The following is a 27,195-nucleotide window of genomic DNA, read 5'->3' on the forward strand; positions in this document are numbered from 1 at the left end:
AGTCACTGCAAGCAGTTGCTTACTACAGCAGCAAGAACTCACCCAGTGTCCCCTCGTGCATTAATGCCTGGAGTCCCCTGGTGTTCCCTCGGTCAGGTTCTGCCACCCTAGTGCCTTGTGTACCCTTGTGTACCTTGGTGTACGCTGGTGCTAGTGCAGTGGTGCTGCAGGTCCGGTGTCTCCCACTGTGTCCTGGTACCGATGCAACAAAACAACCCCGTCCCTGTGCCCTATCGCCCGGTGTACCTCGGTGCTGGCTGGTGTGGCAGGACTGCAAGTACTGGTGCTCTAGTGCCGGGTTTACCCCAGAGAGGCCTCGTCCCCGGTATGTCTAATCCTCTAGAGTCCCCGGCGCCCGGTGTCCCCCGGTTACATCCCATTTCTCCAGCGGTCGCCGGTGTGTCGTACCGCTTGATGTCTCTAGTGCCTGGCATTCACCATGGTGACGCCCCGTCCCCTGCTGTTCCCCGGTATGCGTCATCGCTTGATGTCCCTAGTGCCCGGTATCCCTTGATGCCGCCCCGTGTCCCGCTGTCCCCCGGTGGCCCCGCCTCGCCCCGGTGCCGGTGCGGCGGGACTGCAAGTCCCATCAAGCCGCAGGCGGGCGGCGCATCCAATAGTGTTCGGGGGGCGGTGCGGTCGGTCGCTGCCTTCGCCGCCACCCGGTGCCGCGGCGCAGAGAGCCCCGGAGCGGCCGCGCGGCGCCGGCCCCGCAGCCCGGCTCTGAGCCGCCCGCCCGGCCCGGCCCGCCCCGCCGCGCCCCGCCGCCCTCAATGAGGTTCTTCCGACTCACCTTCAAGTGCTTCGTGGATTGCTTCTGAGCCCCCCCCCCCAACCACGGCCACGGAGCCGCCCCCGACCCGCCCCCGCTCCCCGGCCCCCCGCGACATGCCCCCCGTCCCCGCCGACACGGCCGCTCCGCAGCCGCCCGACCCCCCAGGACGAGACGCCGCTACCACCGCTCCCCCCGCGAGCTCCGGTAAGCCGGGGGAGCTGGGGAGGGCAGGATGAGCTTGGGGGTGTTGAGGGAGGTCGGGGGAGCCCACGGCCACGCGCGACCGCGGCGCGCCCCCTCCTGCCGCCGCGAGGTGAGTCACAGCTCTGCATTGTGACGTCACGTGCCGGCCTGACATCTGACGTCACGCCCCCACGCGCGGAGAGGGGCGTCCGGGGGGGGAGGGCTTTCCCCCTTCCCCTCCCGGCCCCCGCCCCGTGCCTCCGCGGGTGCGCGTGACGGCAGCGAGTGTGTGTCCCCTCGCCCCGTGTCTCAGCAGCGGGGCGCGGGGAGGCGGAGAGTACGGAGCCCCCCGCGGCGGGCGAGGAGCGGACAGTGACGGCCCTGCTGGTAGGACCCCCCGTCCCCCCGAAAGCGGCCGCCCCCGAGCGGGAGACATGGACCCGGCAGATGGATTTCATCATGTCCTGCGTGGGTTTCGCCGTGGGGTTGGGCAACGTCTGGCGCTTCCCCTACCTGTGCTACAAGAACGGCGGAGGTGAGCCCCGCGGTGGCCCCGGGGCGCGCGGCAGCACCCCACGGCGCGTGGGAGCACTCCGCTTCTCACTCCGCCGTGTCAGGGGGGTCACCCTACGACGGGCCAGCCCATCCTGCATCTTCTCCCGGGGCAAGGGGGACGTCCGCGGGGGTCGTGGGCCACTTCCCGAGTGTCCGATGTCCCTTAGCGGGGCGGGGGTCCGTCGGGAGCCCCTGGCCACCTGCCTGTCCTGACCTACATCGGCGGCACGGGGAGGGGAGGGCGCGGAGGAGCTTTTGCCATTCGCTGTGCCCAGGCGGGCGGGAGCGGGGAGGGAAGGGGGGGACAGGGGGGGCCCGGGGGGAGCGGCTGCGGCTGAGCCGGCCCTGTGCGGGTTCCCTCCCCGGTTCCAGGCGTCTTCCTCATCCCCTACTTGCTCATTGTCTTCGTGGGTGGCATCCCCGTCTTCTTCCTGGAGGTGGCCCTGGGGCAGTTCATGAAGCAAGGGGGCATCGCTGCCTGGAACATTGCCCCCCTTTTCAAGGGTAATGCCGCACCCTGCCCGTGCCTTGCCTGTGCCCTGCCCATGGCCCTTGTCACCCTGCACCCTGCCCAGGGGCCCCAGCGCCCTGTGCTGGGCTGGCTGCACCCTGCCAGCACTCTGCTTGGGGCACCAGCTGCCTGCAGCCTGCCGGGGCTGGCAGCACCCTGCCCACACCCTGCCTGCTCCCGTGCACCTTGCCCATGTTCTATTGCTGCCCTACACTGTGGCCAAGAGTGGCAGCTGCCAGCACCTCTGCCCTGGTGTGCCCCTGGAACTCCCTGCCTACGTGCTGCTGGGTGCTGCTGGCTTCCCTTGGGGCTGCTGGTGTCCTGGAGGGTGGTGGATTCCCACCTTAGCACTGTCTTGCTGCTGTTCTTGTGCTGTGTTCCACTGGCTCCCCTATGTCCTGTGCCATGCTGTCAGCTGTCCCCACTCAATCCTATCTGGGGCTGCCAGCTCCCCCTGATTCATCCCTACCAGCTCCCCCCTGTCCTGCCCTCACCAGCTCCATCTTGTCCTGTCCCCACAAGGTGCGCTCTGTCCTGCCCAGGCCATCCAGTTCCCTACATTCCCACTGGCTTCCCCCTGTCCTACTTAAGTCTCCCCACATCCCTATCAGCACCCTATGTCCTGCCTCGTCCCTGTCAGCACCTTGCATCCCACCCCAGGCTGCTGGCTCTCCTGTCCTGCTGGGCTGCTGGGTGCCCACGAATGCCTGTGGGCTCTGATCTCCCCATGCTGCAGGTCTGGGCTTGGCCTCTATGGTGATCGTCTTCTTCTGCAACTCCTACTACATCATGATCCTGGTGTGGGGGCTCTTCTACCTGGTGCACTCTCTGACGGACACCCTGCCCTGGGCCACCTGTGGCCATGCCTGGAACACAGAGCAGTGTGCTGAGCTCTTTCACCTGGAGCTCTGCCACAACAGCAGCACCAACGCCAGTGCTGGTACCGGGACCTTCAATTTCAGCTGCACTGACCTCGCCAGCAAGCGCTCGCCTGTCATTGAGTTTTGGGAGTGAGTGTAGGGACCAAGGGGGTTCACCTGGGGCTGGGTGGTCATGCCAGTGCTTTATAACAGTCCCACTCCACAGGAACAAGGTGCTGCGGCTCTCGGGGGACCTCAGCGAGCCAGGGGAGATGAACTGGCAGATGATCCTCTGCTTGGTCACCACCTGGGTCATCGTCTACTTCTGCATCTGGAAGGGTGTCAAGTCAACTGGGAAGGTGACACTAGCGGTGGGGGGACATGCCTTGGGGCCACCAGCATGCGAGAGCAGAACTGGCACACAGCACTGCCAACTCCTGCCCTTTTGTGCTGCAGCCCACGGGAGTGCAAGACCCCATGTCCCACATTTATCTGGGAGGTGCCACCAGCTGCTGGGGACATCCCCAAGCTCTGGTCCTGCTGGGACACCGTGGCATGTGATGAAGAACCCCAGCCTGGAGCCAGGTCTCACTGCCATCCACTCCTCCGCAGATTGTCTACTTCACGGCACTCTTCCCCTACGTGGTCCTCATCCTGTTGCTGGTCCATGGAGTGACACTGCCTGGAGCGCTGGGCGGCATTGTCTACTACCTGAAACCTGACTGGTCCAAGCTGGCTGAAGCACAGGTGAGGATAGTAGGGAGAGCAGGAGGTGGCTGGGTGCTGGGTACCCCTCCCACACTCCTCTCGCCCTCCTGACGCCCTCCCTTGCACCTCAGGTCTGGATTGATGCTGGCACCCAGATCTTCTTCTCCTATGCCATCGGGCTGGGTGCCCTGACTGCCCTGGGCAGCTACAACCGCTTCCATAACAACTGCTACAGGTAGGGCTGTGCTGGCTGTGTATCAGCTGTCCTCCCTGGTGTGTTTCCCAGTGTGTCTCTTGGTGCGTCCCTCCGTGTCCCCCTGGTGTGTGCCCCCTTGTCTCCACAGCACCCCCGACCCACTCTGCCTGCAGGGACGCCTACATCCTGGCCGTGATCAACAGCTCCACCAGCTTCTTTGCGGGCTTCGTTGTCTTCTCCGTGCTGGGCTTCATGGCCTCCGAGCAAGGTGTGGACATCTCCAAGGTGGCCGAGTCTGGTGAGTGCTGGGCAGCGGGTGGCCACTGGTGCTGTCTCCTGTGTCCCCATCTGCAGTGGAACTTCTGACCCTGCTCTTCCACAGGCCCTGGGCTGGCTTTCATCGCCTACCCCAAAGCTGTGACACTGATGCCCTTGTCCCCACTCTGGGCCACGCTCTTCTTCTTCATGCTCCTTGTGCTGGGGTTGGACAGCCAGGTGCAGTGATGGGCAGGGGTGCAGGGATGGGGAGGGAGTAGGATGGCACATTCCCACTGAGCCCACTATCTGCTGCAGTTTGTCGGTGTGGAGGGTTTCATCACGGGCATCCTGGACCTGTTCCCCCAGCCCGGGGCTGGCTCGCTGCGCCGTGAGCTCACCGCTGCAGTCTGCTGCATTGTCTGCTGCCTCATCGACCTCTCCATGGTCACGCAGGTGGGGGATGTGGCAGGGACACTAGCCAACCAGTCCCATGCAGTTGCCCATGCCTGACCCCGGGATGGCACCTCCTGCTGGGCGCCAGCATGGGGTGGGAGTTCCCTGGGGCTGCTGCATCCGTGGCAGTGGGAGGTGCCCATGGCATGGGTGCCTGTAGTTGTGGAGGTGCCTTTTGCTATGGAGGTGGGAAGCACAAGGTGTCCTTGGCATGCAGGGCATCCATGCCTGGTGGGGCACTGATGCTGGCAAGGCTGTGCCTGTGTAGAGGTGCCTGTGCCAGCACGGAGCAGCCAGGCAGAACTCCGGTGATGTGCATCACCATCCTGGCAGGGCGGCATGTACGTGTTCCAGCTCTTTGACAACTACTCAGCCAGTGGGATCACGCTGCTGTGGCAGGCTTTCTGGGAGTGCGTGGTCATTGCCTGGGTCTACGGTGAGGCCAGGGGGATATGGGATGGGACACACAAGGGGACATGGGTGCCCCACAGGGCCTGGCTGATGCCCTTCTCCCCGCAGGTGCTGACCGCTTCATGGACGACGTGGCCCGCATGATTGGCTACCGGCCTCTGCCCATCATGAAGTGGTGCTGGGCTGTAGTGACACCGATGGTCTGCATGGTGAGTGGGGGACACGAGTGTGCTGGCGTCTCCCTGCCCCAGCTCCATGCCACGGGCACCGGGCTCCCCCCGGCGGCTGCTTTGGGCATGGCAGCCATGGGTCGACACACGTCAGGGACGTGTTTTGGCACGCATGTGAGGGTTGGAGGGCGACATGTGTTGGTACTGTGGGGTGATACACATGGGGTGTCTGGGGCTGCTAGCCACCTACCCTGCAGGACCTCACCTTCCTCTTTCTACTCAGGGCATCTTTGTGTTCCACGTGGTGAACTACAAGCCGCTGACGTACAACAAGACATACGTGTACCCATGGTGGGGGGATGCCATCGGCTGGGTCCTGGCACTCTCCTCCATGCTCTGCATCCCCTGCACCGTCCTCTACAAGCTCCTGCGCTGCAAAGGCTCCCTGCGCGAGGTGAGGGCAGTGTGGTAGGGGCTGTCTTGCCTCTGTCCCCAGACCAGCTCAGCCATTCTTGTCCCTGTTCCACTCTCAGTCCTGTCCCCAGCTCAGGCCTGTTTCCATCCCCATTCAAATGCCAGCACTGTCTACATTGCCATCTCAGTCTCATCTCCAGCCATATGCTATCCCTGCCCCTATCCTTGTCTCATTCCTGTCTCTATCCCTGATTTGCTCTCAACCTCACCTGAATCCTGTCTTGGCTTACATCAGTCTCAGTCCCATCCCTATTTGAATCCTGTTGGTACCCCCATTTCCATCACTCTCACTCCCAGCCAAATCCTGTCCCTGCCTCCCTGTGATTGTCTCAATCCCATCCTCATCTGCTCCCTGTTCCCATGCAATCCCTGTCCCTCCTTCAATCCCATTTCAGTCCTTTGCCCACCCCAGTTTAACCCCCATCCAAAACTCATTCATGTCCCTATTGCTTTCTCCCAGCCTCACCCAACTCCCCTCCTTGCTGGCACTGCTTTAATGTCATCACAGTCTCTATCCCATCTCCATCTCATCCCCATCCCTGTGCTATTCCTCTCTCCCTCACTCAGTCCCATTTCAATCCCTTCTCCATTCCAGTCCCACATCTATCCTCATCCAAAGCCTACCCTTATCCCTACCTCAGTCCCATCCCAGTGCACAGGGGAGATGCACCATGCCCAGATCCAGGCAGTCCCCAGTGCTGCTATCCCTGGGTACTGACAGAGGGTCCCCACAGCGCTGGCAGCTCCTGACCACTCCAATCTGGGGCCACCATCACCTGGAGTACCTGACACCCGAGGCAGAGGCCAAGCTGCTGGCCCCGGAACCCCCCAAGGAGAAGGCAACACTCTTCGAGACTGTGATCTGAGTGTGGGGAGGGTCGCGCTGCTCCCGCCCGCCATAGCAATAATGCCAGCACTGCCTCCCACCCATGCTGCCCTGTGCCCCCTGCGCTGCCCTGGCCCCGCACTGGCCTCGCCACAGAAGGGGTGCATGACAGTGAGGTGGAGGGTCACTGGGGGCTGCGGGGCCGGGGCAGCTGCAGGGAGCAGGAGGGCTCCCCGGCACTGGGGAGCATGGGGGTCCGGCAGGGAGGCTGCGGGCCAGGGGAGCCAGCGGGACAGCCCTTCTCCGGCCCCCACCTGCAGCCCCCGCAGCCCCCCACTCACTAACTGCTTCCTGTAGCGTTTGTCTGGTGTAACCCTGACCGCCCCGACATCTGGCAATAAACTGGGAGACCCTGGCAGCCCTGGCACTGAAGGCAGGGGGAGGTGGGCACTGGCGGTGGGCAAGATGTGGGGTGACATCTGCCTGTCAGGGACACAACTCAGGGATGTAGGGACACCTGGGTTCCTCTCTTGGGGTGATCCAGTGGGGAACAGGCTGCTAGAGCAGTTGGTTCTCCCTCTTACTCCACTGCAGGATGTGGATGCCTGCAGGCTGTACCAAAACTCTGGTTCCCCTGTGGGACTGGGGCACCCCATGCAGCCAGGGCTGGCCCTGCTTCCCAGCTCTGCACCTGCCCCAAGGGGCAGATATCAGCCCAGAGGCTTTGTGGGTCCTAGGTGTCCTCAGCCCAGAGTAGGGGCTGAATGGGTTAGGACAGGATCCAGCTTTACCCTGCTGGGAGCTGCTTATGTTGACTTACAGGGTTTCTGCTGTGCTGTGCCAGAGGGCTGGGGAGGGCTGCGGAGATGAGGGGATGAGGCAGTCCCTGGGCCCAGGCATGTAGCTAGGAGAAGTGAGATGCTCAACCTGCCCCAGCCCTCTTGAGCTGCCAGAGCCTGGCGACAGTGTGATGCCAGCCAGAGGGCGCTCTGTGCCTAGCATTGGCAGCTCCTGGGGAGGCCAATTCCAGCCTGTGCCATGGGAGGCCCTGGCATGTTGTGCTTGGGGTGGCTGCCAGCCATCCCTATGCCCTGCCATGCTCAGGACTAGCATTCATCACCCTCCAGCAATGCCATGGTGGCCCCAAGCAGTCTGTGGCTGTCCTGCCTCTGGAGGAACAAGGGGGCAGAAGTGCCACTTCCTGTGGTCCTATCCATCCTTGGGTGTGAGGTTTGGATCGTGGTGCCATGCCAGGGCAGCCATGACCTGCACCCAGCCGGCAACCAGGGTACTGGAGGAACTTGTCTGGGGACACCATCTTACCCCACCACGATGCCCTCTCACCCCTTCATGGTGAGCTGGCAGTTCCTGCCCCACCGGCAACACAGACTATAATTACCAGGGGCAGGGCAGAAGCATCAGCGATAATTGGGGGTGACTCGTTTGCACGGGAGCGCCATGTGCCCTGGGTGTGGCAAGACTTTCCGGAAGAGCTGGTCTGCAGGGCCACTTGGCATCCCGGTGTGCTGGCTGCTGTGCAGGGCCTGGCTGACTCCACCACTGGAGGAGGGCTGGGGCTGGGTGTGGGGTTGAGCACCATCATCGCCTTCACTTCATGCTGTAGCACACCCTGGCCCTACCACCCCCATAAAAGGCACAGCAGCAGCAGGCTGGTGGCAGGACACTTGACGGCACAGACGGTGAGAGCGCAGGGACCGGACAGAACTGCACAAAGGAGAGGCAGAGAACGAGGGATAAGGAGGTACCAGGGTCCCCTGTGCTGGCCAAGCCTTTGCCATGGGTTTCCCATAGCACGTGTAGGACGCCACACAAGGGGATTTGACACACGTGCCCTGGCAGGGGCAGGTGCCCGCGGCACCATGAACCGGATCACGGTGTATGAGCGTGACAACTTTGAGGGGCTGAGCCGGGAGTTCACTTGTGATGTGCCTGACCTGCATGAACTGGATTTTGGGAACTGCATCGCCTCCCTGAAGGTGGTGGGGCAGCCCTGGATTGCCTACACAGACCCCAAGTATGAGGGGGAGTCACATGTCTTTGAGGAGGGTGAGTATCCCTCTGTTGAGCGGCCGAACAGCTTTTCAGCACTGCGTCTTGTGCACCATGACCTAGGGGACCCTGAGATCATCCTCTATGAGCAACCCAACTTCCAAGGCGCCTGCAAGGTGGTGACAGAGGAGACCAACTTGGCGTATGGATACTTCAATGATCGGGTGGCCTCTCACGTGGTGCAGCGAGGGGTCTGGCTGCTCTACCAGCACCCTGGGCGGGGTGGTTGGCACTGCCTGGCATGGCCCGGTGAGCGTCTCGCTGACTACGGACCTGAGTTGAACTTCCAGTATCGGTTGTCCCACCTACGCCCACTACAGCCTGGGCAGCCTCTGGTCTCTGCACGGCTCCTCTGGGAGCAGAAGCGGGTGGAGGCAGAGCGGGAGGTACTGGTGGATGAGATTGAGGGGGTGAACGAGACAGAATCAGAACAGGTCCTGGCGGCCAGCAGCAGCCGGGAGTACAGCACCACGCTCTGGCAGAGCTTCCATTTCAGCAATGCCACCAGCCTCAAAGCTGGGCTTTCCTTCACACTGACTGTGGAAGCCTCCAATATCTTCACAGTTCAGAAAGGACGCAGCGAATCCAGCACCCGTCGGCAACGTGTGGAGGTGCAGCTGCCGGCTAAAATCCCCCCGCACACGGCACTCAGCATCCATATCTTGCGGAAGGAAGTGACACTCTCCGTCCCTGTCCTGCTCACCATCACACAGAATGAAGCTGTCAGTACGGAGATGGGCGAGTACCGCAGCGTCTCTGGTACTAACATCAGTGCCCGATACAGCTTGAAGCCTCTTCCGGCTGCAGGCAGGGATCAGACGCTGAAGGGACAGAGCTAGTTCTTGGTATGGGGATGGAGCTATAGCAAAGTCTTTTTCAGTGGTGTGGGACCCACAGGGACACCAGTGCTGCGTGCCAGACTTACCCGTGGAGGAACTAACACTCAACCTGATGGTGCTTCCTACTGCCAGGTGTTGCCAATAAACCACCTTCCCCAAACCGCTTGGGTCTGCTGCTGCTGGAGCCAGAGTGGGAGTGGGCTTCGGGAAGCTGGGAGACACTGGGATGTGGGGAACATGGGACTTGGGGGAACCGTGGACATAGCTGGGGATACCGGGCTGGGAGAATCAGAATAATACTAGGCTTGGGGGGACAGTGGAGGAATTGGGGAATACCAGGACGAAAGAGCAAGGCAACATTGGACTCAAGATACATCAGCGCCGGAGGACACTGGGCTGAAGGGAACAACAGGTATGGGGTGCAGGAGGACACTGGGCTGGGGCGGCGGGAAGGACAAAGCAGGCAGGGAAATGGGGGAACACCAGGCTGCTGCTGAAGAAAGAGAAACAAGGCAACGGGAGCTGGGGAACGCTGGGCTGACCTAGCCCTGCACACACCCTGTTGGGGAAACTGAACATTGGACTCAGGGTACATCAGGCCGGGGGAGCAGGGACTGGGGCAGCTGAGCAGACGCCAGTTGGCAGGAGCCGGGAAGACACCGGACCAGCCTGGTCACACACACAGGGCTGCGACAGCCGCTGCGAGTGCCTGGGACCGTCCTCGGGGTCACATAGGGGTGGTCAGGGACGCGGGAGGGCGAGCCTGCCGGTGTCAAACAGGGCGGGCTACGGCGGCCGGGCAAGGACAAAGCTGGTAGGGGCGTTGAGCGCACTGAGGAGAGAGGCCTGGAGCTGGCAGCGAACCCGCCCCCGAGCCTGCCCCCGGCCACGCCCCCCACGTGGCTCCAGTCGCCGTAGGTCCCTTTAAATGATGCAATCGACCGCAGGCTTGTCCTCGCCCCCTACGCTTCTATTTGCGGAGCCGACGCCGAGCTCCCCATTCCATTGGCTCAGGCGGGCCTTTCTCACTGTCGATTGGCTCAATCGGTGACGGAAGCATGCCCTCACATCTCCGATTGGTCGGGCGCAGCCCTGCCCCCCGAGCGGGCGCTGGCGGCGGTGGAAGCATGGCGGCGGCGGCGGCAGCGGGGACTATGGCGGCGGAAGCGGAGGAGGTGCTGGGGCTTTTCACCGGCATTGGCCTCAGCGAGGCCAAAGCACGTGAGACGCTGCGCAACGGCGCGCTCAGCGCACAGCTCCGTCAGGCTGTGCTACAGGTGCGCCCGCCACCGGCCCCCCCCCGATCTCCCGTCCCTCGGTTACCCGGACCCCCGGTTCGGCTGCGTAACTCCCCGGGACCCCGCCCCTTCTCCGGGACCCCATCCCCTGCCACGACCTCCTCTCGGCCCCGACAAACATTCTCATACTTTGGCAGCTCTTCCCCCGACCGTGCGCCTCCCTGGGGCCGCCGGTTTGCTGGGGCTGAGCCCTGGGCCAACCCTGACACTTCCCCGGGGTGGTGGCAGGCTCGGAGTGCGCTGGGCCCTGCACTGGACAAAGCCACCGGGACACTGCTGTACAACGCGGCTGCCCGCCTCAGGGACCCGAAGCACCTCAGTTTCCTCGTTGGCTACATCGCCCGTCGGGAGATCCTCACTGACCTGCAGCTCAGCGGTACTGTACGGTTCCGATACTCCCCTCGGCCCCGCCGAGGAATGGGGTCTCGCTCCTCACTTCTGCTCTGTCCCCAGCCGCACTGGAGTACGTGAGGAGCCACCCGCTGGAGCCCCTGGACACAGCAGACTTCGAGCAGGCCTGTGGTGTGGGGGTGTGTGTCACCCCTGAGCAGATCGAGGAGGCGGTGAGTAGGATCGCTGAACGGAATGAGCTGGCAGCCCCTGGTGCCACACTCCCTACCTGCCTGGCTCACCCCTGTGTTCCTGTCCCATTCCCCAGGTGGAGGCTGTGATCAACAATCACCGAGCAGAGTTGCTAGCAGAGCGCTACCACTTCAACATGGGGCTGCTGATGGGTGAGTGTGGGGCATCGATGCAGCCCCTGTCTGGCACTCCTTTTTCTCAGCGTCCTGCAAGCTAGCCCCCTGCCATGGGCTGCCCTAGCTTCGGCTGCTGCACTGCTGTGCTGCGGACCACCCAATGCAAGGGAGATGCTTTGCCATGTGCCAAATATGGGAGGGCTGTGGGTGACAGCCACCTGTGGTGCCCTGTGCCAGGGACAGCCCTGGGACAAGGGCTGCCTCCATCTGCTGCTCACAGCGTGCTTCATCAGCAGCCCTAGCTGAAACCCCTGGGCTGGGCTGTGCCCCTTGCCCATAGGGTGCCCTGTCTGCAGGGGAGGCGCGGAGCCAGCTGCGGTGGGCAGACGGGAAGACCATCAAGAATGAGGTGGACCTGCAGGTGGGTGAGAGGGTGTCACTTGGGGTGATGGTCCCTATTTGCCATGCTCTGTGTGGGAGCTGGTGGCCTGTCCCATGGGAGGGTCTGACGCTGTGGACAGCCTGCCCTGGGCAGATGCAGGCAGGAAGAGGAGGGTAACAGCTGGACTGGACCACCTCCAAGCCTTGGGGCACGGGGAGCTTCTTCCATTCCTGTGTTTCTTTTTTTTCAGGTGCTACATTTGCTGGGCCCAAAGACAGAAGCTGACCTGGAAAAGAAACCAAAGGTGAGGCTGGGAACTGGAATGGTGTTTCCCTGATGAGCGTCCAGGCAGGATCCCAAACACCTGCTCTGTGCCCAGCTGCCACCATAAGCATGGGCCTGAGGAAGCAGTAGAGGCAGCTGGCTAGGCCAGGAGGGGAAGGTGTGTGCCAGGGCTAGGCACTCAGGATGCTGTGCTGCTCCCTGCAGGCTGCAAAGGCCCGTCTGATCCCAGCAGAGAAGCAGAAGGTGGCTGTGGTTGAGAATGGTAAGAGACTGTCCTGCAGACAGCTTCCTCAGCCCCTCAGTTCCTGGCTGGGATCTGCCTCTGAGCTGGGCCCTGGAAACTAGTCAGGCCCCTGCTCAGCCCTGTCTCCCCCAACAGGTGAAGTGGGCACAGAGACACGGTCACTGCTGGAGCAGCTGCGGGGAGAAGCCCTCAAGTTCCACAAGCCAGGTTAGTGCAAGGAGCCACTGCTGTGCACAGGGCTGCTGCACTGACTCTGTGCCTGGCCACTGCTCTCCATGCTGTGAGGCACTGGTGTGGCCCCATGTCCTTTGCCACCAGCTGCTGGCCTTGGTTCAGTTTGGGCAGTGCTGCAGCCCTGAGCATTCTCTGCCCACAGGCGAGAACTACAAGACAGAGGGCTATGTGGTGACGCCCAACACCATGGCTCTGCTGAAGCAGCACCTGGCAATCACGGGTGGGCAGGTGAGGCCATGTCCCCCAGATGAGTGGTTCTCTGTGAGGGTTCTCTGGTAGGGTGGCTGGGGACACAGACACAGCTTACTGGGGGCCTGGCCAGAGGTAGTACCCATGTGGCACAGGGGACTCTGTAGGATCACTGGGGACTTCTGTCAGTGCACTTGCTGTCAGGGAGAGGGAGAGTCTCAGGTAGAAGGACAACAGTGTCCCTTTTTGCCCCTGGAGGTGCGGACACGGTTCCCTCCTGAACCTAATGGGATCCTGCACATTGGCCATGCCAAGGCCATCAACTTCAACTTTGGTTATGCCAAGGTGAGCAGCACAAAGCCCTCCCTGCTGCCTGGTCACTGGCCTGGCCCTGCAGTTCTTCAGGGTGTAGCTGCTCACTTTGCTCCCATCCCCAGGCCAACGGTGGTGTGTGCTTCCTGCGCTATGACGATACCAATCCTGAGAAGGAAGAGGAGAAGTACTTCACAGCCATCCGGGAGATGGTGGAGTGGCTGGGTACAGCTCGGGCTGGGCAGGGCAGGGCTGGATCAGGCCAGGCACTGCTGGGCATATCCTTGCATGCAAGTGCTGCTGCTGGGCCCTGCGGGTGTCTCCAACCCTCACTGTTTTCCTCGTCCATGCAGGCTACCAACCCTATGCAGTAACCCATGCATCAGATTACTTTGACCAGCTCTACAGCTGGGCCCTGGAGCTCATCCGCAGGTGAGTGTGCCAGGGCAGTATGGATGTGCTGGGTTGGTGCAGATGTCCTTCATCATGGCTGGGTCTCCCTCCCGCCCAGGGGATGGGCCGTTTGTGTCTGCTGACAGCATTTCCCCTCTGCAGGGGACAGGCATATGTCTGCCACCAGAAAGTTGAGGAGATCAAAGGCCACAACCCACCACCCTCACCATGGCGGGACCGGCCTGTGGAGGAGTCACTCCTGCTCTTTGAGGTACTCCTGGCTGGGGCCAGGCACTGCATGAATGTGGGGTCCAGGTTCATGGCTCAGCCAACAGCTTCCCCCCACTCCACAGGACATGCGAAAAGGCAAGTTTGGGGAGGGGGAGGCCACGCTGCGGATGAAGCTCGTGATGGAGGATGGGAAGATGGACCCTGTCGCCTACCGTGTCAAGTTCACTCCACACCACCGCACTGGGGACAAGTGGTAGGGAGGGCCTGCAGTACCCTGGCATGTGTAGTGGGTGTGGGTCTGTGTCTCCTAGGAGCAGGCAGCTGTTGGAAAGGGAGCATCACCAGGCTGTGTCCTGACCTGACTCTTTGCTTTGCAGGTGCATCTACCCCACATATGACTACACGCACTGCCTCTGTGACTCCATTGAGCACATCACACACTCCCTTTGCACCAAGGAGTTCCAGGCCAGGTGAGCAGGACCTGAGCCAGGGCCGAGCCAGGACCTGAGCCAGGGCTGAGCCAGGACCTGGCAGGGCAGCTCTTGCAGAGAGCAGCTGATCATGCCCCAGGGAATGCTGAAGTGCAGGGAGGGGACAGTGTGTTCGTGGGGTGGGGCAGGTGTGAGGCTGAGCCAGGCTGTGTCTGTACTCCCTTGCAGGCGCTCCTCCTACTTCTGGCTATGCAATGCGCTGGATGTCTACTGCCCTGTGCAGTGGGAGTATGGGCGCCTGAACCTGCTCTACACTGTAGTCTCCAAAAGGAAGATCATCCAGCTGGTGGAGACGGGTGCCGTGAGGTAGGAGCAGGGCCAGCAGCCAGGGTGGGTCTTGCCTGGGGTGTGCCTGCCTGTCATACTGATGTTTTGTCAGGGACTGGGATGACCCACGGCTCTTCACACTGACAGCCCTGCGCCGTCGAGGCTTTCCTCCTGAGGCTATCAATAACTTCTGTGCTCGGGTAGGTGCCAGGGACAGGGCGGGATGTGGCAGGTGGATGCATCCCCTGGCTGATGTGGTGACACAGGCTCTCCTGCAGGTTGGTGTGACAGTGGCCCAGGCAACAATGGAGCCACATCTGCTGGAGGCGTGCGTACGGGAGGTGCTGAATGAGCAGGCCCCCCGCACCATGGCTGTTCTGGAGCCCCTCAAGGTCACCATCACCAACTTCCCTGCCCCAAAGGTGAGACTGCTGTGGGCTGGGGTGGGAGTGGAATTGCCTGAGATCAGCATTCACGCACTTCTTCTCCTTAGGCACTCGAGGTCCTTGTACCTAACTTTCCAGCTGATGAGAGCCGGGGTTTTCACAAAGTGCCCTTCCAGTCCACTGTCTACATCGAGGAGACAGACTTCAGGGAGGTAAGCTGGGCCCACCATGCCATACTGCCCTTGCTCTTGGGAGCTGCAGCTCAGGCAGTGGGAGTCTGGCTGAACTGGGAGTGGCACTAGTGCTGCATGGGACACAGGCAGGTGTTAGGCACCCACCTGCAGCTCTCAAATATGCCAGCATCTCTGATGGGCACCAGAGAAATGTTCACTACCCTTAGCCTGGCCAGGATATGTCCAACCATCAGTACCCACACCTGGTTTGTATGCTGGGGAATGTCCAGCAGCAGTATGGGAGTTCAAACAGCCCTGGATGTACAATCTCTGAGAGGGCAGGAGTGGGTGGGGAGATAGAGTTGTGGGGACAGATATATGCTGGAGTGAGGACCAGTTGCCCATACTGAGACCCCTCATGCAACCGTGAACTCTCTCCCAGGAGGTGGACAAGGGTTACAAGCGCCTGGCCCCCGGACAGCCAGTGGGGCTGCGCCATGCTGGCTATGTCATTGCTGTCCAGAACATCATCAAGGTGGGTGGCTCTGGGCACTGGTGATATGACACTGAGCTGTGGGATACTAAGACATGGCTGTGTTCCATCATGGAAAGGCAGCAATTGTCATCTTGGGTCAAGTGCTGTGAGGACAATGTGGCCATGGGGCCTGTGCAGCAGTTCCCTGCCAGCCCTGTGCTTTGCATAGCAGGGAGCAAGGTGGCCCTGAGCTGCTCTGTGGGATGGGACTGGTGTCTGACTGCTGCCTGATGGCTCAGCTGTCTCCTCTCGCCCAGGATGCTACTGGGCGTGTGATTGAGCTGGAGGTGACCTGCATCAAGTCAGATCTGGCAGAGAAGCCCAAAGCTTTCATCCACTGGGTATCAGAGCCACTGGTGTGTGAAGTACGTCTCTACGAGCGGCTGTGAGTACCTGGCTATTTGCAGAGGCACAAGTGCAAGCTCAGCAGTGCCCCGCTGGGGTCTGCCTAGCTGCTTGGTGGGGAAGATACTGCTATGGGGGTCTGTGGGCCACTGCCCCATAGCTGCTACAGGGCCTCTTGTCCCTTCAGCCATTAATTTTGTGATGAAACTCTGTCTTATGGCAGGTTTTTGCACAAAAATCCTGAGGACCCGTCAGAGGTGCCTGGTGGCTTTCTGAGTGACATCAACCCTGTGAGTAGGGGCAGGACCTGGGATTATGGGCCTGGGGGGTGGCCTCTTGTGCTCACCCCCCAGGCACCAACTTCCATGTGAAACTCTACTCTGCTCTGTGCAGGGCCCTGCTGTGTTCTCGGGGGGAGTGTGGCTCTAGAGGGGGCAGAGGGGCTGTGGGAGCTATCTGAGCTGGTTTCCCTGCCAGGACTCCTTGCATGTGGTCCGCAACGCCCTGGTCGACAGGTCTGTCCTCCCTGCCCAGCCCTTTGACAAGTTCCAGTTTGAGCGGCTCGGCTATTTCTCTGTGGATCCTGACAGCAAGGAGGGGAAGGTGAGCCCAGGGGAGGGGGTTGTAGGGCTCTTGCTTGCTCTAGGGCTCTGTGCTGACACTCTGCCTCTCCCCAGATGGTGTTCAACCGGACAGTGACACTGAAGGAGGACCCTGGCAAAGCCTGACGGAGCCAGTGCTGCCACCCTGCCGTGGTGCTACTTCCCTAGGGGTCTCTTTGTACCTCCCATGCCTCGGTGCAGCCCCCTAGGGCACACCACAGCATTGCCTCAATAAACAGAGCATCCCAGCCCTGTCCCTGCACTGTCACTGCCTTGGGAGGCAAGAAATGGGGCTCTCATTAGCTGCCGGGGGCTGGGGATCTGCTCCTGCAGCTGAGGCAGGGCTGGAGTCCCCGCAAGAGCTGCACCTGCCCCCACCCAGGACCGTGGGGCCGGGCTGGTGGGGTTGAAGGTGCCGGGGTGGGATGGAGGAGAGTCTGCAAGGCCTGCTGTGGGCCGTGGTGGGTGCGGGCAGGGGAGGGTGTGCACACTGTGTACAAACACCGCCGGAGCGCCGGCTCTCCTTAAGGTGGACTCGCGTGGAGTGGCCTCTCGCCGGTCCCGGAACAGGATCAGGGGCGAACTCCCGCGGAACCGGCGAGGCCCCCCTGGCCTGAGCTTCGTGACAGGGGTCCCAGCCCTGCCGTGGGTGGGGGTATGCTCTGCGCGGCCTCACGGGCCACCTTAAGATGCAGTGGGGACGCGGGGGCCGCGCCGAGCACATGGGCATGTTAAAGTAGCCCCGGCTCGGCCCCACCGTGCGAGCGCACCCTTCGCCCCGGCTGCTGGGACAGACCGCAGGCCCCGCCGGTACCAGCCGCGGGGGACCCCAGCGACAGGAACCGCTGCATCGGGGTCTCGTCCACTCGTATGGCGGTGCATATTTCGACCCGTTTGCTGCGTCGGGTTCGCGGCCAGGTCGCACTCGGCTGGCGCGGAGTAACGGGGAGACTGCACGGGGACCCCCTGGCTGGCGGCGCGACACAATCACGCGTGCCGGTGGCGCCCCGCGCCCTACGGCCGCCGGCGGCGCCTGTCCCCGCCGCCTCAACTGCCACCCCACCCCGTGCCCCGGACCTGTCAACACCCAGCATCGCGGACCGCCCCTCTGCGGAGAGCGCCCCCAAGCGGCCGCCCCCGCCTTCCTCCCCGCCCCGGGCGCAGCCCCTTTAAGATGCGGGGCGGGGCCGGGCTCGGAGCTCTCGCGGGACTTCGTGGGCGCGCTCTCGCGAGGCTGGGGCTATGCGCTGATTGGCTGCGAGGGGTTGAATGTAAGATGGCGCCCAGGGAGCTGTGAGGGGAAAAGACTCGGGGCCGAGGCGGCGACGGCGGCGCGAAGCGACGGCGGCACCGGGGCCGGGGTGAGGCGGAGCCGGGCCGGGCCACGCCGCAGTGTAGCGGGGCCGCCGGGCCGGGAGTGGGTGCGCAGCGGCGGTGGCGGGGCCGGGCGGGGCCTCCCGTAGGGCGCGGGGGGAGGTGGCGGCGGTGGTTCCGGGGGCGGCACGGGCCCGGCGCGGAGGGGGAGGGGGAGGGGGTGGGGGTGGCCGCACCCGAGGGGACGCGCGCAGTTTGGCCGTGTCCATGTGGGGCGCGTTCCCTGTACCGGGCGCGTTCTCGGCCCTTCCTTCGGCGGGGCGGCCCCATCCCCGCGCGGGCACGGGCGGCGGCAGCGCGCGCCGGAAGGCGCGGCCTCCTGCTCGGCGCGGCCCTTGGCGGCCGCCGTCCCTGGCGAAGCCCCCAACATGGCTCCTGCGGCGGGCGGGGAGGGGGGCGCGGCGAGGCGCCACCCGCCTGCCCGGCCCGGCCGCCCCGCCGTGGAACAAAGGCTGCGGGGAGCGGTCCGGGTAGCGCCACACTCCCCGCGAGCAGGGGCCGCAGGAGGAAGCCCTATGGGCTCTGCGTCCCCTTGTCGAGCAGAGGAGAGGCCGAACCGCGGCCGGTGATCTCAGGGTCTAAAAATGGAGCTTCGCATCGCCTGGGCTGGGTGGCAGGGTGGTCTCTGTCGGTCCCGTCCGTCCCGGGCCTCGGGGCAGCCCTGGGCCGGGCGCACCTGCGGGGGGAGCAGAGGGGCACCTCTGGATACGGTCACTGCTGCTGCCTTGTTCTAAGTTCTGTCTTCAGTAACTCCGGTGTCACCGGCTGCGCTGCACCTCTCGCCGCACGGTGAGAGCGCTGTGACAAATGTCCTCACACACTGGTTCCTAAGAACACTTGTCAGGCTGAGGGACACAATGGTTAGGAATTGGGCACCTTGCAATTCCGCAGTAGGAGCTGCTGGCTGCGTGGATAGTCATCTGTCTTTCCTCATTTTTTTATGTTCTTTTTTTTCTTAATGGAATTCTTATTAAAAATAAAATGGCTTTAATAAAAAAAAAAAAAGAGGAACTGGGGATGGAAAGGGCTTCTTTGTTCTGTCTTCTCCAGAACGTTACAAGTCTAAGAGCTCAGGACAAGAGCAGCAGAAATACATGCAACATGGTGACTGGTGAGTCCAGATTGTCCACATGCTGCAAGTTCTGTGTGTGTTTTCAGTAACCTCAGTCTAAGTTTTATGAACTAACCGTATGTGCTCATGATCTTCAGAGAATTTCTCGAACTTGCCTCCTCAGGAAAATCTGCAGATATGTTGAATTACCTTGTCTCATCAGAGAAAGCTAGTTGCCTGAGTGCTCTTTTTCATTTTTATAATGTAGTATTAAAAAGATGCTGCCAAGATCTAGAGAGGATGGCTGCTGTGTGTCTACAGGATAAATGGGACCTGTAAATTACTATGTTTTAATACCTAACGGTCAAAGTGGTGATTGCAGCAGGAAGCTGCGTGTGTTGCCCTACAAGAAGCCAGCTGAATGCATATTTCACTCTTGAGGTTTGCTGCCATAAATGCAGGTGGTTTTTTTCTGGGAGTACAGTGTTACTTTGCTGAATGTTCACGTAGATCTGGTACCTTTGCTGATGCACAGGAGTTTGTGAGGCAGAGTTTTATGAGTTGTTCAGAGCCTTTAGCTAAATAACCTCAAGCAGCCCTCAAACTGCCAGTTATGACTCTGGCAGAATCTTAGTCCAGCTCACACTGTTACCTGTGACTTCTTTAGATTCCTTCTGCTTGCCAAAGTTGGAGAGCTATAGAGGGAATCAATGGAAACTCCTGCTGCTGTTCCAGAACAGGAACAAATACCATGTGGTGCAGTGGAGTTCTGATCTATGCTTGCGACTTGCAGTGCTGCAGTGGCTCACACCAGCACTTAGCTGTTTTAGGCCATAGGGATTTTCAGTGTAGTACCTTCAAGTAAATGCAAAGGAAGATTTTTCCATACTAGAAGAGAGAAAAAGGGAGATTCCCTCTGACATGTTGTGACAGAGGAAGATGTGCTAGTAGGGGAAGACTGGCCTAGTAGGCTCTTTATTTTGATGCTAAAATGAATTAATGAAGATGGAGCAGCTGAGCAGGGTCAGAGATTTGTATCTAAGAAATTAATTCCATGTTTGTTCTGCTTCCTGCTGGTTGGAAGAGGTTGGTGATTATTTGGTGGTGGATCTCTTGATCTTTGGGCCTGCTGCATATGCGTCTGAGTTTCTGGTGGCTTCTAGTCTCTGCTGTACAGGAGCACAATGTACCTCTGAGCAGCTCTTGACAGAAGGGTTAGAGTTCCATAAGTAAAAGTGAGGGCTCACAAATAGCTGCCATTGAAAACTAGTGGTCCTGCTGATTTCCCAGCTCTTGCCTGTGACAAGATTAACAGAAGGTGAATAGGAGTTGCCTGAGTCATTGCAACATAATAAGCTCCAGTGCAGGAGCAAGGGAGAAGGCAGGACCTCTGCTGAGAGGTGAGCTCATTCCTGTTCAGCAGCAGCTAGCTGTCAAGGAGCACCTGTAGTGTTCGTGTCTAGGTTCCCAGAATGGCATCCTTGAGGCTTGTTCCTCAGAAGTGCCTTCCTTCTGTAAGTGCACCCTAGTGAATATGCAAAGTGATGTTCTTCTGAAGGTAAAATATTTGCAAGCTCTAAATAAAAAATCAGGACAACGTAATAGTTCAAAATCTTTTTTCCAGCTTCAGAGTATGTAACAGAGCACCTTACAATTAGGTGCAAGATAGATGCCAGATATCTGGTGTAGTCCTGTCAGAGCCACTGAGGATGCATTAACAAGGTTCTCTGTTGGTTTAATTCAGATCCTACAGTCACTTGGGAAAGGGTTAAGGATGTGTCCTGTAGAGCAGGATGTGTCCTGTAGAGCATGAATGTGTAGAGCACTCCCAAGTGGCTTCTGGAAGAAACCTCACTGAACAGCTAAGAGAATAACCTTACTGACTATCATGCAGAACTGTCTTGAAAATACATCTCATTGGAGTCTCTGAAAGGCAGGAGCATTGTTTTTCTGTCTAGTTGTGGGCTCAATGGGATCTCCTCTGTACTGGCTTTTACAGAGCTGTTGAATTTACTGAGGGAACACTGCAAGGTGGTGCTTTTTGCTAAACATTGGTGCATGTTTTAAGAGTATTTTCTGTAGTAATCTCATGCAGCAATAAATGTTGCTAAGTAACTCCAGAAATGATAGATAATAACACAAGTTGCCTCACGCACGTTTCCCTCACCTTTGCTTTTCATTCTCGTGAGCCTGGTCCAGCGCAGTAGCCATGAACCTCCTCCATGTAAACAGAAACTTGTGTGTTTAGACTGCTGTCACGTAACAGTGAAGAGTGGTTAGAATTTGCTCTAGCTCTAATTGATTTTTGGTGAGAATTGGAGCTGGACTTGTGGTGCCACTGAGAGCCTAGAACTAACTGGTCTTTTCACACAGGCTGTTGCAGTCAAGTTCAACCACTTATTTCTCTCTTGGTTCCACTTTGTAAAATAAAAGGTATATAAAAGGTTCTTCTCTTGCACCTACTCTATTTAGAACTGCAGCTGTAATGAAAATACAGTGAGGTTTGTCCCTTCTTCCTCCTTTTTGCAGCTTGATCTAGTAGTACTGAATCACCTTTTCTAGTCCTGATCTGCCAGTTGACATATTTTCAAAACCTTCTCAGTATCTGGTAGTGTTATAGCTCAAATCTGTTTGTGCTTTATCAGGACTAATTAGTGCCTTTGAAACAACCACTATGCTCACTGCAGAAACAATTTGTGGGTTTAAACAAGATAAGTCAATAAGAGAAGAATGCTGTCAGAATATACCCTGGAGCTTTCTAATGTTCTCAGGTGGAATTTTTTTTGTTGTTGTTGGTTGGTTGGTTTTCCTTCCTTGCTCTCACTTCCTCCCTGATCATCTGATTTCTTTTTCTGTCTCTCTTTTTTGTCTTCATACATGGCATGTTTCACGCTAACCTCTTCCTATATGAAAAGGACATCCAGAACTGATGCTGCTCTTGCCTTTGCCATTTCCAGAGCTCTGCTTCTTCATGTGTGTAGTTCTCCATTTGAGGAACATCTTCCAGCACTCTCCTTATGCTTGCTTTGTTCAAATCAATAAGGCTGTCCTAGCTCTAATAGCAATGGGCTGAATGCTGCATCTGTTGCTCTTCCGTTGTGCTTCCCGTTAGCTGCCTAGAATAGAGCTGCATGGCCTGACAGAACATGCTGCTCGGTTCTCCCACTTCTGTGGTTGCAAAGCAGGGCCACAGATATTGATTTCTAAGCTTCTCTCACTAATACTGCATGCTGCAAATGAATTAAATGTATGACATGATTTCCTCTGCTGTGGGACTTGCCTGTTCTGGGTGAAGTACAATGCTACAAGATTTTACGTGGCAGTGAGCTCTCCGAGTAGCACCTCAGTGACACCTGGTCATCATTCAAACTTCCCTGAGCTGCAAAGGGTTAATCTGAGGTGTGTAGTAGCACAAGATGCCTAAAAATCTAAGCATCTGCTGGGCATGTTTGCCAGTTTACAAATGGTACTCAGTATGAAAAATTAGTTACTGGAGTTAGGAATATAAAATAGAAGAGGTGTGCTGTAGTTAAGACTTTCACTTTCTCTTTCCTTTAGGAACCCTAAGGACCTTGCAATATGAATAATTCTCTGGAGAACACCATTTCCTTTGAAGAATACATCCGTGTGAAGGCAAGAACAATCCCCCAGCACAGGATGAAGGAGTTTCTGGACTCCCTTGCTTCCAAGGGGCCGGAAGCTCTGCAGGAGTTTCAGCAGACGGCCACCACCACAATGGTCTATCAGCAGGGTGGCAACTGCATTTACACAGACAGCACAGAAGTGGCTGGGTCTTTGCTCGAACTTGCTTGTCCTGTGACAACCAGTGTCCAGCAGCAAACTCAGCCAGAGCAGCAGATACAGGTTCAGCAACCCCAGCAAGTCCAGGTAAGCATCTTAAATCATCTTTGAATGTGTGTATGACTTGCTAACCCGTGGAGTAGTGTTCAGAGCCAGCTACTGTTCAACCTGAAACCACTGCAAGCACTCAAGAAGTAGGGCCAATTAACTTTATATAGAACAGCACTATTTCCCTTTCATTTAAGGAATTTGGTAGTAAATCTTTCTCTTGACTATGCCTCCATTGAGCCCTGCTGTAGGAGGAATAGGATACATAACAATGTGGTGGTGTAACCTCTTGGAGAAATGGTTGGCAGATCTGACATGTACACAGCTCCCCTAAGCCTTGCTCTGTGTGTGAAGCTGCTATAAATACCACCTCCCTCTGCTGGTATTACTTTATCTGGTTGTTCAAAGTGGCCATGGGATCTAATTTGCCTTCAGGTTTGTTTTTTGGGTGTTTTTTTGTGGGTTTTTTTTTTTTTTTTAGAGTATTGATTTTATTAATTGGTTTTGCTTGAACATTCTGAAACTTGTAGTTAGTTGGCAAACTGGATTTTAAGTGAAGGGGATATAGAGGGGGTTCAGTTTATGGTAGGAATGAGCAGAATATACCTTTCAGGAAAGGAATGCTGAAAGATACATATGTGTCAAGGTAGATGATCCTTTTGCAAAGTGGAATGAGTCTTCTCTGCCTTGTTTGTTTGGTTGTTTTTTTTTCCAATAGGCATTAAAGAAATTTTTATTAAGTATAAAATGGGCAAAATCCAGCACCAGTGTGTGGGGTGGGTGGACCTCCAAACATGTACTTCAGGATAGCTGCTTTGGTCCTCAAGCACATTCTATACTTTGAAGAGTTTATAGGTGGCAGGGCATTTACTGAGGTGTTCTTATTATATGTCTCCAAACATTTGCTCTCAGTCTACAGCTGTAACTCTGATACACTTCAGATAGGACTACTTCTGCTTTCTGTAACATGAATGTAAAGTGGTGAACTTTCTTATTGCAACATAGTGGGTATGGAGATACAAATGACTGGAGATAAGGTGGTGTGAACTTGGTGCAGTAGGTTTGTGCCAACATCTCACTTGCATGCTTCTGTCCTAGAGCAACTGCAAACTTCCCTCTTTCACTGTGCAAGTTGTCTCCAGTTACTCTCTCTATTGAGCAAATGAATGCTTAACTGGGACTTCTGTAACCTGTTTCCCTACAGTAAATTGTGTTGCAAGGCTTTTGAAGAATAAAAGCCTCTGGTCTCACAAACATGACTTGGATTTCTGCTTGAGTCTATTAAAAGTGATCAAGGGTGCTTTTGGTTCTGCCATCCAGCCATTTTTTCTGGGAGAAGCTTCAGTAGAAGGATGAGGAGAATCAGCTTTTTTTGGGTGCCTCAGCCTTGAAGAAATGAAAGCACCCAAACCTGACTATAAAAGTCAGAAGAACTCTCTTCCTCTTACTCTCTTGATGGTACCTTATTTCAGAACTATTCAAAGTTCAGGCTTGACCCTTGCAAGATCTTCACTATCTCACAGAGATAGTGAAATAAACACGGAGTGGCTGCCAGAGACTGGTTGTGTTTTTTAAACTGAGTGGCCTGGACCCTGAATGTGAAAAGTAATTACTGAAAGTCAAGATTTTGGCAGCTTTCTTGAAGCATGTTGTCTGCTCTCTCCCTCTTGTTTTTGATATGACTCTACATTAAAAGACTTGATTTCACATCTCTCAGTACAGGTCATAATCAGTGTTTGTGTTGCCTCCTGTGCTGCTCACTTCAGGATGTTACAAACCCCTAGAACACTTGGGTGGCACATCTGGTATTAGGTATGGCTGCAGCTTTTGTACATCAGCAATGCAGCAATTCATGTGTGTGTGAACAGCTAGCTCAGAATTGTCTTGACCTTTTTAGCAAAGTTAGGGTAGAAAGGTATATATTTATCAAGAGTGTTTTGCTGTCATTCAAGATTTCTTCTCAAGAGGTGACTTATGTTAAACCCATGATTTAGTGTTCACCTGTCTCAAGACTCTCACTGTGTCAGCAGCAGAGCAGGGTGTCTGAGTTTTGGGGTGCCTGGAGGTGACAGTGTTCCATTAGAGGACTACACCAAATCCAGCTGGCCCACTTTGCTAAAACATTGCTTGTGCTGTATTGTGAGAAATTTTGGTCATCTGCTGAAGCCTCTTAGCTTTCGATCAACTTATGTCATCCTGGTACTCGACCTGATAATCTGTTTACGTCTTGCTAATCCAATTGCAAATCAGTGGAAGACCCTTTGAATAACTACACTTATGTCTGGCAGTGTGACAGTGGCGCTGAAGGTGACTAATAATGTGACCAGTCAGATGACCTCCCAGTTGCAAGTGCTGCTGACAGCCTCAAGATCATAAAGATAGGCACACGGTGCTCACGTTTCATCCTAGATTTTACCTGCTGTGAACAACCAAAGGCAGTGTGTGACTGCTTGCTGCTGTTATTTATCCTGGCAAAATAAATTTCCTGTTTGAAGAATTTGCACCTCAGGGTTTTTATTTGCCTAAAAGGTTCAACAAGCCATTGCCAAATGTTTATTTTAAAGGCTGAGTAGATGCAACTGTTGGGTCAGTGCTACAGTACAAGTGTCTTGGAGTTCCCTCCATGCCTAGTGGCAGCAGTGCCATTAGAGTTTAATGTGTCAAGTTGTCATACCCACTGATGCATGAGGGGATGGCTGGAAAGGGCTGTGTTTTGCTCCTGTCAAATAAGAGTTTTATCAGCTCAGCCTTTGGTCAGGTGGTTGTTGCTAGTTCTCTGTTGAGGCCATAAAACTGATGATGCCATCGAGGTGTTGGCACTGGTTGCTTGCTGAATATGGCATTTGCAAAGGTCAGTGAGCCTCCTACATCTCTCTCTGTTCCATGAGATGTAACTGGAAGACTGTCAGAGGACAGAAAGTATTTTTGCTCAGGATATGTACACTGGGGAAGATCCTCACTTTCAGCTTTTTATTGAGACAGTCTGATGGCTAGGTAGCAAGAGCTTCATGGAAAGGACTTGAAGGGAGGTGAGCATGGTTGCAGAACTGTATAGGGAATGGTTGAATGCCAAGCTAAAATACCTTTCAGTTAAGGCTTGTGGCTTTCTAATTGCTCAGTTCCTTATATGTGTATTGTTCAGCTTTTTCAGTCTTCCCCTAGTCCTTTCTGTGACTTGAGACCAGTATAGGAAGCTGGGCTTTGTTAATGACAATAGGCAGGGAGTGATGCCCTTAAGTTGCTCAGAAGAAAATCTTACCTCTGGCTCTGCACAGAATGCATTTTTCCTGCTGCCCTAGTCTTGGTTCTAAAGTTCGGCCTGGAGGTAGGGCTTCTAGCCATGTACCTTTGGAAGGCATCCCAATAGGATATTAGTGTAGCATCTAATATTAATTAGCATTTGTTAGGGCTGAGTGTGCTACTTCAAATAATAGTTGTAGTCAAGGGTGGTGTTTTCAAGGTAGCACTTTCTTGTACACGGAAGTAGGCTGCTCTTGGAGAGGTGAGCTGTTTTGTTCACCCTGATTCATGTGTTTTAACTGTCTTAGGCCTAAATCCTGCCCCAGAGTACAGCTTGATAACAATCTTGATATTGTAACTGTTCAAATATATGCAAGGCCTAATTTGGCCTATGGAATTCTCTCGTAGATGAACGAACAGAAGAAAAACCTGGAGTGAGTCTGTCTGGCAGTTGTTCTGAGAAGCTGACTTGTACACTCCCTGTAGACCTTGTTTACTTAGATAGCAAAGGACTTCCTGTAAAGTACTTGAATAACAAGTTCCAATGTTTCCTGCTTCTTCAGTGATCTGATCAGTCTTTTCACCTACTCTCTACTTCTGCTTTGTACTTGCATGTGTGCTTTCTGGTGTAACCTTAGAAAGAACTCGTTATGGTGTTGGTTTTAGTGGTGGAGCCAATTTAACTCGGGAGTATTGTTGAGAATGTGTGGTTTAAGCCTTTTTTCCTTAAATTTTGGACAAAGATAACTATGATGTTGCTTTTCTTCTACTTTCACTAACTTTCTGTCTTCTAAGTGTTTGACTTCTGTCAGCTTACTCAGGTGTGGAATTGTGAGGTGCATTTGCATTACTGGGGGAGGGGGGCATCTGGAGCATAATTCCTGCAGCAAGTTTGCCACCTGCTGCCACTTGCTGTTATAGGTTTGAGCTTGTTATTTGGGATTCCCTTCAGATGAAACCAAGCCAGACAGATGCACTCTTGCTACACCTAGGTGTTCATATCGCTTGACTAGTGGGCAAGACTAGACCTAAGTTTGAAATAGTCTTCTGGAATGTATAATGTGGACATCTTAGTAGGTCATCAGCCTGCTCTTGGCATATCCTACTAATTACTAGTGTAAATGTAGCTTTAGAAAACAACATATGTTTTAGCAAAGAGGCATTTAAGAGTTTGTCAGGTGCTTCAAAGCAAGCTAGATCTCAGAATGTGCACGCCAGGCAAGAGTTGGTATGTGTGATCATTTGGAGTTAGGCTTTAGGAAATACTAGGTAATCCCTTAGAGGTAATATCTTACAGATGGAATTTTTTCACTGCTTGAGAGTTTTC

The 27,195-nt window shown here is 56.4% G+C and overlaps 4 protein-coding genes across 8 annotated transcripts in view; all 4 read left to right on the forward strand.

Annotated features, from left to right (window-relative positions):
- The first annotated feature begins 722 nt into the window (after positions 1-722).
- On the forward strand, positions 723-6,795 carry SLC6A8 (solute carrier family 6 member 8). Of its 3 annotated transcripts, none has more exons than XM_068154190.1 (14): positions 723-979; positions 1,272-1,493; positions 1,886-2,017; positions 2,761-3,034; positions 3,111-3,243; positions 3,497-3,631; positions 3,724-3,827; positions 3,962-4,086; positions 4,171-4,283; positions 4,362-4,499; positions 4,833-4,935; positions 5,019-5,119; positions 5,364-5,534; positions 6,289-6,795. In XM_068154190.1, exons 1-14 carry the CDS (start codon positions 889-891, stop codon positions 6,418-6,420), a joined length of 1,974 nt encoding a protein of 657 aa, XP_068010291.1. In that variant the 5' UTR covers positions 723-888; the 3' UTR covers positions 6,421-6,795. The 3 variants fall into 3 exon arrangements, with proteins under 3 accessions (XP_068010291.1, XP_068010292.1, XP_068010293.1); XM_068154191.1 differs by having other exon boundaries at positions 1,275-1,493; XM_068154192.1 differs by having other exon boundaries at positions 1,350-1,493.
- Positions 6,796-6,882: 87 nt separating this feature from the next.
- On the forward strand, positions 6,883-9,974 carry LOC137449080 (epidermal differentiation-specific protein-like). Its single transcript, XM_068154193.1, has one exon. The coding sequence runs from the start codon at positions 8,261-8,263 to the stop codon at positions 9,287-9,289; it is 1,029 nt and encodes a 342-aa protein (XP_068010294.1). The 5' UTR covers positions 6,883-8,260; the 3' UTR covers positions 9,290-9,974.
- Positions 9,975-10,401: 427 nt separating this feature from the next.
- QARS1 (glutaminyl-tRNA synthetase 1) lies at positions 10,402-16,603 on the forward strand. Its single transcript, XM_068154195.1, has 24 exons — positions 10,402-10,566; positions 10,816-10,963; positions 11,041-11,150; positions 11,246-11,321; positions 11,642-11,706; positions 11,918-11,971; positions 12,157-12,214; positions 12,332-12,403; positions 12,573-12,658; positions 12,878-12,964; positions 13,057-13,156; positions 13,285-13,363; positions 13,487-13,595; positions 13,678-13,808; positions 13,933-14,025; positions 14,215-14,352; positions 14,426-14,513; positions 14,592-14,735; positions 14,807-14,911; positions 15,315-15,407; positions 15,665-15,792; positions 15,976-16,042; positions 16,230-16,355; positions 16,430-16,603. Exons 1-24 carry the CDS (start codon positions 10,417-10,419, stop codon positions 16,478-16,480), a joined length of 2,358 nt encoding a protein of 785 aa, XP_068010296.1. The 5' UTR covers positions 10,402-10,416; the 3' UTR covers positions 16,481-16,603.
- Positions 16,604-17,617: 1,014 nt separating this feature from the next.
- The window catches only part of QRICH1 (glutamine rich 1), a 28,764-nt gene continuing 19,186 nt past the window's right edge, over positions 17,618-27,195 (forward strand). Inside the window, exons 1-3 of one of the 3 annotated variants that reach the window (XM_068154196.1) lie at positions 17,618-17,715; positions 18,779-18,839; positions 22,338-22,667. In XM_068154196.1, the coding sequence (XP_068010297.1) occupies positions 22,359-22,667 (309 nt within the window). In that variant the 5' untranslated portion in view covers positions 17,618-17,715; positions 18,779-18,839; positions 22,338-22,358. Of the gene's footprint in view, positions 17,716-18,216; positions 18,518-18,778; positions 18,840-22,337; positions 22,668-27,195 lie in introns of those variants that run through there. The other 2 variants (XM_068154198.1, XM_068154197.1) reach the window with 2 other exon arrangements.

Source organism: Melanerpes formicivorus, unplaced genomic scaffold, assembly GCF_026170545.1.
Source record: "Melanerpes formicivorus ecotype bairdi unplaced genomic scaffold, bMelFor1.0.p_v2 SCAF_28, whole genome shotgun sequence".
NCBI lineage: Eukaryota > Metazoa > Chordata > Aves > Piciformes > Picidae > Melanerpes > Melanerpes formicivorus.

Coding starts and splice junctions, on each gene's coding strand:
- SLC6A8 (XM_068154190.1), top strand. CDS start 889: ATGCCCCCCGTCCCCGCCGACACGGCCGCTCCGCAGCCGCCCGACCCC. Junction 980..1,271: donor CGCTCCCCCCGCGAGCTCCG/GTAAGCCGGGGG, acceptor CCCGTGTCTCAG/CAGCGGGGCGCGGGGAGGCG. Junction 4,936..5,018: donor GGTCATTGCCTGGGTCTACG/GTGAGGCCAGGG, acceptor TTCTCCCCGCAG/GTGCTGACCGCTTCATGGAC.
- LOC137449080 (XM_068154193.1), top strand. CDS start 8,261: ATGAACCGGATCACGGTGTATGAGCGTGACAACTTTGAGGGGCTGAGC.
- QARS1 (XM_068154195.1), top strand. CDS start 10,417: ATGGCGGCGGCGGCGGCAGCGGGGACTATGGCGGCGGAAGCGGAGGAG. Junction 14,912..15,314: donor AGGAGACAGACTTCAGGGAG/GTAAGCTGGGCC, acceptor ACTCTCTCCCAG/GAGGTGGACAAGGGTTACAA. Junction 16,356..16,429: donor CTGACAGCAAGGAGGGGAAG/GTGAGCCCAGGG, acceptor GCCTCTCCCCAG/ATGGTGTTCAACCGGACAGT.